The sequence below is a fragment of the Papaver somniferum genome, chromosome 6 (assembly GCF_003573695.1).
Source record: "Papaver somniferum cultivar HN1 chromosome 6, ASM357369v1, whole genome shotgun sequence".
Taxonomy (NCBI): domain Eukaryota; kingdom Viridiplantae; phylum Streptophyta; class Magnoliopsida; order Ranunculales; family Papaveraceae; genus Papaver; species Papaver somniferum.
In genome coordinates this window covers 11,032,736-11,045,415 of record NC_039363.1, presented here as the reverse complement: position 1 = coordinate 11,045,415, position 12,680 = coordinate 11,032,736, and the positions used below count along the sequence as shown (strand labels likewise).

General features: G+C 38.0%; 1 protein-coding gene and 1 pseudogene across 1 annotated transcript; both read right to left on the bottom strand.

Moving 5' to 3' along the window:
- Window positions 1-1,990: 1,990 nt before the first annotated feature.
- LOC113286906 (low affinity sulfate transporter 3-like) lies at window positions 1,991-5,819 on the bottom strand. Its single transcript, XM_026535553.1, has 12 exons — window positions 5,173-5,819; window positions 5,042-5,090; window positions 4,747-4,954; window positions 4,485-4,659; window positions 4,034-4,099; window positions 3,692-3,922; window positions 3,483-3,609; window positions 3,109-3,395; window positions 2,799-2,992; window positions 2,633-2,721; window positions 2,470-2,546; window positions 1,991-2,379 (listed from the first exon to the last, which is right to left on the bottom strand). Exons 1-12 carry the CDS (start codon window positions 5,503-5,505, stop codon window positions 2,230-2,232), a joined length of 1,986 nt encoding a protein of 661 aa, XP_026391338.1. The 5' UTR covers window positions 5,506-5,819; the 3' UTR covers window positions 1,991-2,229.
- Window positions 5,820-8,372: 2,553 nt separating this feature from the next.
- On the bottom strand, window positions 8,373-11,504 carry LOC113285428 (annotated as a pseudogene).
- Between the last annotated feature and the right edge of the window lie 1,176 nt (window positions 11,505-12,680).

The window sequence follows — 12,680 nt, the reverse complement described above, 5'->3', positions numbered from 1 at the left end:
TGTTGCCAGTATGTTGCATGACATTGCAGTAAAGTTAGGTGATGGCTCCGAAGTTGCTTTTCCTGGGTTATCCAGTAGTGTAGTTCTTCGCCACTCAGGATCGCACATTGACGTTGTGTCATTCAGATTTGCTCCGTCGATTTTTTGATTAGCTTTGGTAGGTGTCCAAAGGTTTCTTTGTTCCATTCCATAAGGGTTTCCGCCGTTGTAATTAGTTTGAGCTGAAGATCTAAGGCAGGTTCCGAGTCATTCTGTTGACTCCAGGCTGTTTCGACGATTTCCTGGAGTTGTGTGTGGGTTAGCCATAGATGCTCAAACTTGTAGTTTTTTTGACGTTCCCAGTCGATTGCTTTTGTATGAAGAAGGATTGTAGAATGATCAGAAGCTATTCTCTGGAGTTGACTAACTCCTATGTGAGGATTAGCGGTACACCATTGCTGGGTGGTGATGGCTCGATCTAGCCTTTCCATTATATTATATGTTCCTTTCTGATTGTTTGTCCATGTATAAGTATCCCCACGGAATCCGAGGTCCATAATCCCATTTGATCTATCATTGTAAGAAAATGCTGCCTCTGTCCATACATTATTGGTCTGCCTCCTTTTTTTTTTTTCGACTGGTCCATCACTTCGTTAAAGTCTCCTAACAGTACCCACTATATTGTGGGGCCGATGCCTGGGAAAATTGTGGGAAAATCCTAGCATAAATCTTGTCTCGCTTCCGGATGAGGTGGGCTATATATACCGGTGCAAAGTCATGGTTGACTTAGTGGTGGAGGAGTGATGATCATGTGAATATAACTTTGAGATTGAAGCATAACCTTAACATTTATGGGATTCTTCCACTTAAAACAAAGTCCACCTCTTCTACCTATTTTGGGTACCGTGGTGTGGTTTTGAAATTGAAATGATTGGGCAATACCCGCCATATGGGTTTCATTGGATAGAGTTTTGGATAAGAATGTGATGTTCGGCTTATGTAAGGAAACTAGCCTTTTAGGTGTTGGATTGTTGTTGGGTTATTAATTCCTTGTCAATTCCAAGCCAAAATACTCATTTTTTTTCTGTGGAGAACAACCGGTGACTGGGGCTATGGGGGATAAAAAGGACTAGCTTTTTAAGTTGCTGGCAGGCTAGGGAATAGAATAGGAATGTAATTGGGCTCTATAGTGGGCTTGAGAACCGGTGTGGAGAGTTTGGTATTGAGTTTCCAGCCAGAATTGGTCGGATTAATCGCGATATGTTTGCACTTAGCTAGCCCCCACCACACCAGGGGTCAGTTGCAGTTGTCAAGTTGCAGACAAAGTGTCAACTCTACTTTACTCCATAAAGCAGCACCTCAGCATCCAACAATGAGAATATGGGATGCAAACTTGGTACCGTGGTGCAGCATGTCTGAAAAGCTGAGTGCAAGTGGTATTTGATACTCCCTCCGTTTTTTTTAATAGGCCAGTCTTTATAAATAAAAGTTTCAAAAAAATAGGCCAGTTTCCTAATTGGGAAAGTCAAATGTTATTTTAATTTTTTGGGACCATTTTTCTCTTAACTTCTTTTGATGACAAGTGTCATGTGGACCACTTCACTTTACTTCTTTTGCTAACAAGTGTCATGGGGACCATTTCACTTCACTTCTTTTATTGACAAGTGTCATGAGGACCACTTTCAATGATTAGTTCTCTTAATTTCCTTAAATTTCGCTAAAAACAAAACTGGCCTATTAAAAAAGAACGGAGGGAGTAATACCCAACCACATAATTCTATTTTGGAAGTACTTTGGTACAGCTAAGGACAGGAGGCAGAGATGTGAACCAAGCCAAAGATCGTGGCCTATTGGCCTTCCCTACTTACGGCTGCTGAATGGGTACGTCCGGGACCAAAATAGCACTCTCTGGCAATTATAGAAAAGGTGACAACTGACAACAACAATCAATCTTTCGCCTTTCCCATCGCAAAGAAGAAGAAAAACAGTAAAAGATTCCAGCTTATTATGAAATTTCATTGCAGGATTTTCTTTGTTATGGTAATTACTATTAAGCAACTATAATACAAATTAGTTTACTCAATTTTCTTAGGTGCAGCGGCCTGTTGAACAAAATTAGAGGCCATAGATATTACTACTGTTTCTGAATGATTGTATGTACTGCTATGCTAACTTGAAATTACGTACAATAAAACAGCGGTAATTCGAGTTTAATCATCATCGTAAGGCCTGTTTATCCTGTCTAACTTATTAAGGAAGACTATTAACCATCTTAGAGCCAATACATGCATCCACAGCTTCACTAACTGTAAGAAAAGTCCATCCACTTCCAATTATGTCCACAACCTTTGATATCTTCATCTTGTGCATTACTTTCCATGTAGGGCTTGCTATTACCAACTGCACGTAAACACAACCACGAAACAGTTACTTTGAAGATTCAGTTGGGTTCAAACTTTTTATCAGAGAATTGAAGAAAATATTAGATACCTGCAAATCAAATGAAACTAGCTCCTTGTGTAATTCTTCTAATGCATGGAGCCCGGAGGTGTCTATGTTCAGCACATCTGTTTGCCGGAAACCAGTTAGCTCGACAATCAAAAAGAAAATACAGTTTAAGGCAGATAAGTGAAGTACAATGGAAGAAACTTACTGGACATGTCTAGTACTAGTACTTGCAGAGTCCTTGCATTTTCCTTTGAACCTTCATTTTCTTGTTCTTCTGTTACCCATCTTAGAATCCTAATCAAAATGCATAGAATTAACGAAATGAACACTTTAGAAACCATTAGGTATGTAGTTGTGTATTTATAATGTACCTTTCTCTGATATAATTTGCATTGGCGAAACCAAGATACGAGGATTCAACTCGGAGTATCAAGACACCAGGGATTTTAATGGCCATTGGAAACTGACTTGTGCTGCAGAAATTATTGGTTCCGGGGAGTTGTCCTAGATTGTTGATTCCGGGGCGAATGGAGTTCAGTATGATCCTCGAAAATGATATAGTTACCTGCCATGACACTAAATTTTAAACCCACATTCGAAGAACATCAGATAGACGTACTATCGTTTCAAGAAAATGTAAAAAAAAATAGCTCATTTTTCCCGCAGCAAGCAAAGAATTACCGCAATGAGAAGACCAATTTCCACCGATGCAAATAAGACTCCAAGGAATGTTCCAAAGCAAGCAAGAAAGTCATATTTATCAATTTTATAGATATTACGAGCTCCGTTAATATCGATCAGTCCGGGTAAAGCAGATAGAATGATTGAAGCAAGAATGGCAGTAGGAGTGTAATATAAAAGCCTCGTAAGAAACTCCAGTGCTAAGATCACTGTAAGCGCCATAACAACATTGGATATAGCTGTTTCGCAGCCAGCGCTAAAATTTACGGCCGTTCTTGAGAATGAACCTGCACAAGCCGCACAACGCTTCGGTGGTCAGTCAATATTTTGAAAATGCAATATTTCAAGAACACCAAGATAAACATTAAACTCACCTGTTGCAACATAGCAAGAAGTTAAGGATCCTAAAATGTTTGTGAAGCCTATTGCAACCATTTCTTTGTTCCCATCAATATGGTAGCCTTTAATGGCCGCGAAAGATCGGCCAACAGCAATTGCTTCCTAAAAGTCATTGTGCAGAGATATAATTAGCAAATTAAACCAACTTTCCTGGTATCCTTACATAACACATGTCTATACGTACGGTGAGAGCGATGATAGCGCATATTAACCCGGTTTTTGCCGCCTCTCCAACATGAGGGCCAGTGAACTGTAATTCTTTTGCTGAACTTGGATTCAACCCTTTATTGATATGTTTTACTATGCGAACTCCATGTTTATCAGCTCTCGTTAGATAAACTATGAGAGTTGATAAAATTACAGATACGAGTGGCGCAATGGCTGGTAACCAGAATAGTTTTTTGTTCCTCCTACCCTGACAAAATCATAATCAAGAAACACTGTGCTGGTCATATTCAATTTCAGGATTAAATAACTCAAACTGGACAGAAATGAAGAAAAAAAAACGGCACCGGAAACTGCTTACCAAAAATCTTGCAAATAAGATGAAAATCAGAAATGAGCAACCCAGGATAAAGTTAAGAGGACTCCACTGTTTGAAACAAAACAAATTGACAAGAGCGTTAGAAATTACGAAATACACGCAATTACGAAATTTCTGAAGGAATAAGCCTAGAATGTCTATGCACTGAGGTACAGTTTGGATCCAACTGCCCAAGAGTTGTTGTAACCGGTACTGTAATGCTGGGCCGGGTCTGGCCTAATGTGGACACACTAACTGCAAAACGCATCCTAGGAGGGTTGCAATTGACTCATTGGTAAGAGAAGCTGTTACTTTCAGCTGGCGAAGAAGAAAAGCGGTGCTAGGGTCTCAGACAACCACCATTCAGCAGGATGTTGACAGTGTATGCTTATCTTCAAGAACACTACCTAAAAGTCTTATATACCCTTGTGCACTGATTGTAACAATAACTTACCGGATCATGAAATGATCGCCAAACTGCACGAACGACAGAGATAACATCAGTATTATTGGTGAAGTGAGTGAATCCAAGCAGTCCTTTCAGTTGCTGCAAGCCGATAACTATAGCTGCACCTCCCATGAACCCAACAATAGCAGAATGTGAAAGAAAATCTATCAAAAAACCCAACCTGTATATGAAGAACACAGGATTTAGTGATTATTATCAAGATTCAAGGGGTTCTAAGTTCAAATTTTGGTTAAGAAACTGAATTCACCTTAACAATCCGAAAGCAGCTTGAAATGTACCAGCAAAAAGAGTTACAGTGAAAACAAATCTTTTGTAACCAGCTGGATCCTCTACTGGATCAATTATTTTCTGTACCATGGATGACAATAAGAGCGAAACGACCGCAACCGGTCCGATCGCTATCTCTCTCGAACTCCCCATTAGTGCGTAAATCAACGGTGGAACAACATTTGTATCTAGTACAAACCCATAGTCATACATATCAGTATAACTACCTCCCAAAATAAATTAAGAAAAATGAAGTAGTAATAAAAAGAACTTACATAGACCATATTGAGGATCGAGCTTCGCCAAATTTGCATAACCAATACTCTGCAACAGAATTTACAAGTTAACACAAGAACTGAAATGATGACATACTCATCAAACTTCAAAATATACTTCTACACCTCACCTGTGGAATACTTAAACTTGCTAGAGTTAAACCCGACATCAAATCGCTTTTAAACTTCGATAACGTATAAATCCTTCCCCAACTAAGTATCGGAAACAGCCCACGTAAAAGCGAACCAACGTGCTGTTTAACTTCTGGTTTCTTCTTACCACTATAAGACTTGTTACCATTAGGCAAGTTAACAATCTCTTTTATCGAACTACCAAACTCTGAACACAAACCCGGCGGGTCAGGAGCATTAAGCAACATTCTTGATCGTTCACCGATAACATGATCAAGCTGTTGTCCTCCTTCTTCCATAATGTAAGGATCATTAACTGAAGATGACCCCATAAAAAAAAAAAGATCCTCTCTAGATAGTATTCTACTAGTTTTTTTCTTCTTTCTATCATTGAATTCTGAATTTATCAGTAGTAGACATGTTATTGAAAAGACTTTATTTCGGAACTATTGGCTGAGAAGTAAAGATTGATTGGGGTTGAAAGCAAAATATATCTGCCACTGCCAGAAGCTTTATGAAGTGTATTGGTTCAAAAATAAAGAGGTAAAATTTCAGACATGTAGTGGAATTTTGGTATATTGAAAAAAAAAGAAAAGGTGATAGATTCCAGAAATGGACCAAAAATAGTACCCGGATTCGATAGAATTTGATTATGGGTCGGTCTGAGAAAGAAAAAAATCATCATTCGTTTTGGTTATGAATCTATACAGAAAATTGCACTCTAGGGAGTTTTTTTTTTCTTTTTCTGAAGTTACTTTTATGTAATTATTACTTGTGGTTGCTAGTATCCCTCAAAAATTCCACTGTTGAAAGAGCCATGATAGGATGAACCTTTTGATATCATCCCATATACCCACTAAACAGGATCTAGACTGTGCAACTTTTGCGTAGCTTCGGTGGTTTCATAGGCTATGGGTTCGAATCAGTGGCGGAGCAATTGCCCCTGCAGGATGCCGGTCCTATGTTTTTTCTTTTTTTTTTTTTTGCCTGCCATGCCATTTACTGCCTTTTGCCTGCTCTATAGTGTTTTTCTGGCGTTGCCACTGGTTCCAGTCGGATAAGAAGAAGCACAGAACCAGTTGCACCAAGAACACTTTGTTTAATCGTGCCCGTGCCCTTGTTCGTTCTTTTTTTCTTCTTCTTTACTAGTGTATGGTCTTCACTAAATGGCATGGCATGGCATGCCACGTCCAATATTCTTCTGAGGAACAATCATTTCATGGCTATCTTATAATATGGATGGATCTGTCTAACAAGACTTGAGAGTTGAGATTTGAGATTTAAGGTGTGGTCTAATTATCAATGATTCCTTGATTCTTATTGTCTGTTTTTATTTTCCTCAAGTCAATGCACCATGCGATCCAACCAAATGGCATTACACCCTTTAGAGATAACAACACTCCACTGATCACTTTGTAAATGACAATCATTTAAGGAATGATATCCTAAACACGAAGAAAACTTTGACATGTATAAATCATTTGGTTCGAGTTACTTAGTGCTGTAAAAAACTGAGCGACAGCATGGTCGCCGACATGAACCTGGTGCAATATATTTTTGAGGCCTCCGCAGCACCTGCTCTTATTGCCGTGGGCTCCTTCATAAATATGAAATGGGTCTTTCTCCCATTAATCCCCCCTGCAATAGTGGTTGTTGTGTTTCATAAAGTTACACGTTCTTCTTCTTCTCAACCCCAAATCATTCCCTCATCACATAAAATCATTATTCAGTGATGACAGAAATGAGCTGATCATGACCTAATAAAATCAAAAGATTTAGTTTTCAAAAATGTTTCTATGTGGTTTGGTTTCTAGTGCAGATGTCTATTCCTACTCCTCTTTGCTGACCACCACGGCACCACCATCACCTCTATCCAAATTCAATGCAGTTTTATTTAGTGTTGTCGTTGTTGTCTTTATTCTCTGTACAACTTGTTATCCTTAAAATTATAACTACTACTACTACCTAAATAGACCAGAATTTATACTTCCCCGGCCACCTGTACATGCATATGTCTACGTTGGCATTCATTGTTCCAGTATCTTCTGTTACGTATGTTTGCAACAACAATTGAGTGTATTACGTGGTTCTTATGTTCTTCGACCCCAGTGGCGCTAAAACATCTTCAGGTACGTAAGAGGTTTTGAGTTTGTTATCAAATACTGAAATACGTACGAGGCTGTGGTGGCAAAGAAAAGACTGATCAACATCATGCTTTCTTGCATTTCCTTACGTCAAGTTTTGTAGAGTTTCTTTAGTATTCCCCGGCAATGGTTGGAAGGAGGGTCTTAGTCTTACTACAAAAAACTATTAACTGTAATGAAAGGACTTAGCCGTAGGTGGTTCGAAGAAGAGACCCTATGTCAATAATGTAGAAGCAAAATCCAACACCAACTGCAATCAATATTGGAATATTGCTAAAGCTTAGTATATTGCGAAAAACTCAAGAAAATGTGGCCACCAAATCAACTTAACCATTTATACTGAAACTCATGTGCTATGAACATTGAGGTAGTTGTAAAATATCCAAATTCATGAGGACTCCAAAATCTAAATTCTAAACAAGAACTGAATTATTGAGGCTATAAATGGGAAGAAGACCAGTGGGTCCGATCCGTCATTCATTCGGCAGAGGGAGGTAATAATATAATAAATAGCAGATGCTGAGACCTCAACAGTATATAAAAATGGTGAACCTAATATAGTACCAGGCTTTAATGGCCTATCAATATTTATGTCGTTTTGATCATTGAATTTCAAAAGGAACCTTCAGACCAGCTATCTTCAGATTAATAATCTCCATTTCTTGCAATTTAAATGGATTCTGTGCCACTATACTGATAAAAGAAAATTAAAACATTCTGCAATCGAACTGTATATCTTTTTTTGCTTAAAAAAAATAAATAAAAATAACTTTTAGAAAGTATAACTAGAACTAGAGGGACAAAATCAGAGGTTTTAGACAAAAAACATGAAATTAGATAATGATTTGGTTAAATTTTGTAAAATAACAACACAACACTTGTGGAGCACTCTGTACTTGTCTAAAATGATGCGATGATTCTGAATAAATTAACATAAAATCAAAATCTGCGGCGAAAAGAGAAAACAAGTGTATCAAGAGATAACAATGGATTCTTTTCTTTTTTTTTCATAAAAGAGGCAAAAAAACCTCAGAACAATACATAATGCAGCCGAATTATAAAGATCGGAAACAGTTACAGGAGTTTTCAAAATCATTACACCATCATCATCGAATCCTTAAATCATTAAATCCTGGATTCTTGAACCAAGTTAAAGTATAAGTATCGAGATTTTCTGTTTGTGAGAGTACTCAAAATGCGCCTTGCAATGGAGTGATAAACTGTATATATAGTAACCGATATTGTTACTCATTAATCAAAATTATACAGCATAAGAATTCAATCAATAGGAAAAAATCTAGGTCCGTAACTTCTACGTATGGAAATCAGCTAAAGCATTTGACAGTTTAACAATCCAACCACAATTCCTCAGCGCTCTAAACTCTAAGTTCAAAAGGTTCCCTACAGCTCTAATGCAAAATTGTACCAAGTAATCTTATTTCACCAACTTCAAAATTTCAGGTTGCCGACGGGCATAATTAATGTTATTATACCAGGTAAGCAGAAGAAACCCATAGAAGCACATATGATAGAAGAGATGTAGTCACTTCCAAACTCCTTGGGCCACAAAGGACTGGAGGAATCACAGACACCATTAAAAAGGTCCCTAGCAGCCATGAAACAGCAAATGCCCCAGCTCTGAACCAAAAAGAAAAAAGAAAAGAACAAACAACATCATTCTCCACATACATAACAAAGCAATAGCAAAATGCAGAATTTACAGTCAATAGTTACTTCCCAAATTACAGCAAGAGTTAGTAAGTACCCGTATAAGAAAGCTCACATTCGGCTCTTTAGTCGATCATATATGAAGTATATCGTTGCCAACAAGGAAATGGCTACTTGTAAAGTAGGTCCTTCTTCCGTCGGATATAGAACAGTAAGAACACCGAGTATCACAAACACGGAAGCTGTCTTTATTATGTAGTTGGTGGAAGGAGTCTGAAACCTGCTGGTAACAGCCTGCACAACGCGTGATTGTGTAACATCTCTGAATTTTTTCTTGATATTCAGTTTCGGCCTTCTCCTTTCGTGAAACTTCTTCATAATTATCTTGTCATGGGCCGACCGACTCTACTGCATCAACACTTGGTTTGCGGCCTGCATATCTATTTATCAGAAAAGTTCTTGCAGCCTGAATTTCCTCTTCAGAAGCCTCCTTACTGATACCAAGCCTTTTGTATGGGTCCTTAATGTTGATTCTCGGAAAGATATTTGCACCTATAAAAAGTCATAATTCAATCAACAAATGAGATAAATATACATACCTGAGCAGATATGGGACTATATTATGAAGTTTTCAACACAGCTAGAGTCATAAACAATCCATAATTAAAAACACATAGAATATATGTGAATGGATGACACAAAAAAAGTACACATGCAGCATGATATTATCGAAGAGTTAGTCAAGTAACATAAAATTGGACGACAGCAGACCTCAATAGTACATAACTAGAGGGAAAACAAATCAGAGTAATTCAAACTACAACTGGGAATCTTATAAGATTGAAGATCAATACAATTCAAATCGCCTCCTCATCTCTACTGACATTCTTACAAGGAGAGAGTATTAAACAGACGCGACATAGGACATCACATCGCCTCAGTGAAAGAGCACAAACAAACTAATAAACTCACAATTGATTGGATCAACTTGAATTGATTACACCTTTTCCTAGCTTCTAACTTGATCACTGCAGTAGCATTTTCTCAGGCTTGACATGGGGTCCAACATTTAGCTGTCTTTGACTAACCAGGCTAAGCTCATTCGCAGGATTAAATTGTTGCTTACTACAAGGACGGCATTAAGGTTTCTGAACTCTGGATGATTGGATCATCCATATATCCAGGCAATGGACCATAGCAATATTGGTCATAAGACGCATGCTTTCTCCACTGATAACATACCAAAAATCACTTCCACTTTCAAGCAACGGGACGTCGCAAATTAAAATCAGCCCCTTGATGATGGAACCAAAATTCTAATTGAGTAGCTCTAAAAGTAGTGTTGGAAAAGTGTGTGAATATATCTAAACACGAAAGCACGTTGACCAAATCATGTGCCAACCAAAGAATATGATCAGTAACGCCAACACCCTACCAATTAAAATGAAGCTCTAATAGTAGTGCTGGAAAGATGTACGATCATGTGCAACGTAAACGAACTATTATGAAATCAAGAAATGGATAACTAAAAACCGAAATACCAAAAGTGAGAATGACTCTTGGCCGAATGTGATTACGGCACTGCAAACCCTTATCCCACTTAAACATGTATTCATAATCACATTTTAAACATAAATTCGAACAACAAAAAGAAACCAGTAGCCAGTCAAATATCTTGTCCCATTACAATTCTAGCAATCAATGGGGCTGCTGTTTATTGTTTAGTCATTAAGAGCCTAGAACCAGAAACTAACTCTCCATTCCTCCATCACATTCTTTCAAAGAAATAAGCGAAAAAATATGTTAATCACAAGCAAGACCAGCAAAATTACTCAAAATAATGCAAAGCAAATTTGTTATAGAGAGCAATAGACATCACTAGATATCTACATATATTATTGTAAACAGTTTACCTGATTCAAAGTTCATATCACCACCAAATGAAGTATCCATGCCACTCTTTATTTTGTAAGTTTGCTTAACCTTTGGTTTCCATGGATGAGAAATCCAGTAATTCCCACTGTAAGAATGAATTCGAATGTTAATAAAAGAAAGAATTCATCAGACTCGTTAATGAAAGAAGTTAAAATGGGTATGGTAGTAAAACTACACCTGTTGATACGAAGAGGTTCAATATTCTTGATGAAATTACAACAACTACCGGGAGTAAGGAGTGAGATTCTATCACACAAGGACTTGGTAATCCTCTTGAGATTGTAGTAGGGCGAAGAAAGCATCTTGGAGAATTACAATTCAATCCTGAAACGGATATTTTTCTAAGGTTTATCGCAGAAATCGAAACTTAGAAAGATGAAAGATAGGGTTTTAATCCCCTCGAACGGTGTTGGCTCATCGATAGCTATTGAACTTTTCAGACAGGGTCTCTTTTCAATTAATGAATTACTTCTAGCGGATTATGGCAGTACTGACGATAAAACAATGGTAGCTTCTGAATTTGAGTGAGGGTAATACTATTTCGATTGATATTCGTTGGCTTGAAAAGAGAAAAGATGGGGGGAAACCAGGGGAAGGAGGCGCTGGTGAATCTTTCTCCGCCCATTATATTTGTTATCTCGTTTCAATTAAAATCACCAAATTACCCCTCTGTGTTGTTTTTCTCCTGCCTACATACGTTGATTTGGGATTGCCAGGGGTAACTAAAAATAAACTTGTGTTTTCTCGACCTTCTTTTTCTTTCTTCCAAAACCTGACCTCAAACCTTTGTTTTGGGTAATATGCTTTACCTCCCACGTAAAGATTGGTAATTTGTATTACCTCCAATGCAGAAATAAAATTAGCAAAACTTCCTCTCGTCAATAATTCCGTCTATCCCAAGTTAGCTGACTCAGCACTAACTTACGCGTGGTTTTTTGTAGGGGAGGTTGTAGATACCAAAGACACGATTCGCCACGTGGACGTAGGAGAAGACTGGTAGGTTTCTAAAAGACCTACAAACTAATACCGCAAGTGCACGGTGTCGAGGTGTAGAACAATGCAAATACGGGTCGATCCACAGGGACAAGGTGTGTGTAGTTGAAGCTTAAGGTTTCACTAAAACTGAGTTGTAACAAAGAGTCTTGGTTGTGTTAAAACACACTTGAAATGATGGCAGTGACTGAACTGAAAAAAACAGTAGAATGTAAAGCAAGTAAACAGAAACATGCTAGGGCTTTTGAATCCACTTCTTGATCCTAAACTAAGGCAGATCCTAATCAAATCAGGTTCTTGCTTCATCTCAAGGAAGATTATGGATGATTTACTTAACTAATCTTACTAACTTACCCCTAGCATCAACTGTCTTCTCACAGTACAGCTGATCACAGGCTTGTTTGCTCAACCAGTTATCTAGCAATCCGCATTGGTGGAAGGTTAATCCCCTAAGTTCTCTAGTTCACCCCTAGCATTGAGTGTCTTCTTACAACACACTCAATCACAGGTGCATTTGATCACTAAGTTTACTAACTTCCCTACTTCAATTAAGCACAACCCTTCAAATGGACTGAATCCTTAGCTACTCTCACTCTTACACCCCTAGAATCAGCTGTCTTCTTACAGCACAGCTGATCACAGGTGCATTCACTCAACTAGCCAATTATCAATCCTACTTAGTTTCAGCACTACAAGAACAGTGACATGAACAAGGACTATCCTAGCTTACAATTCAAGAGTATCATCTAACCCCAAGCAAATGGAGT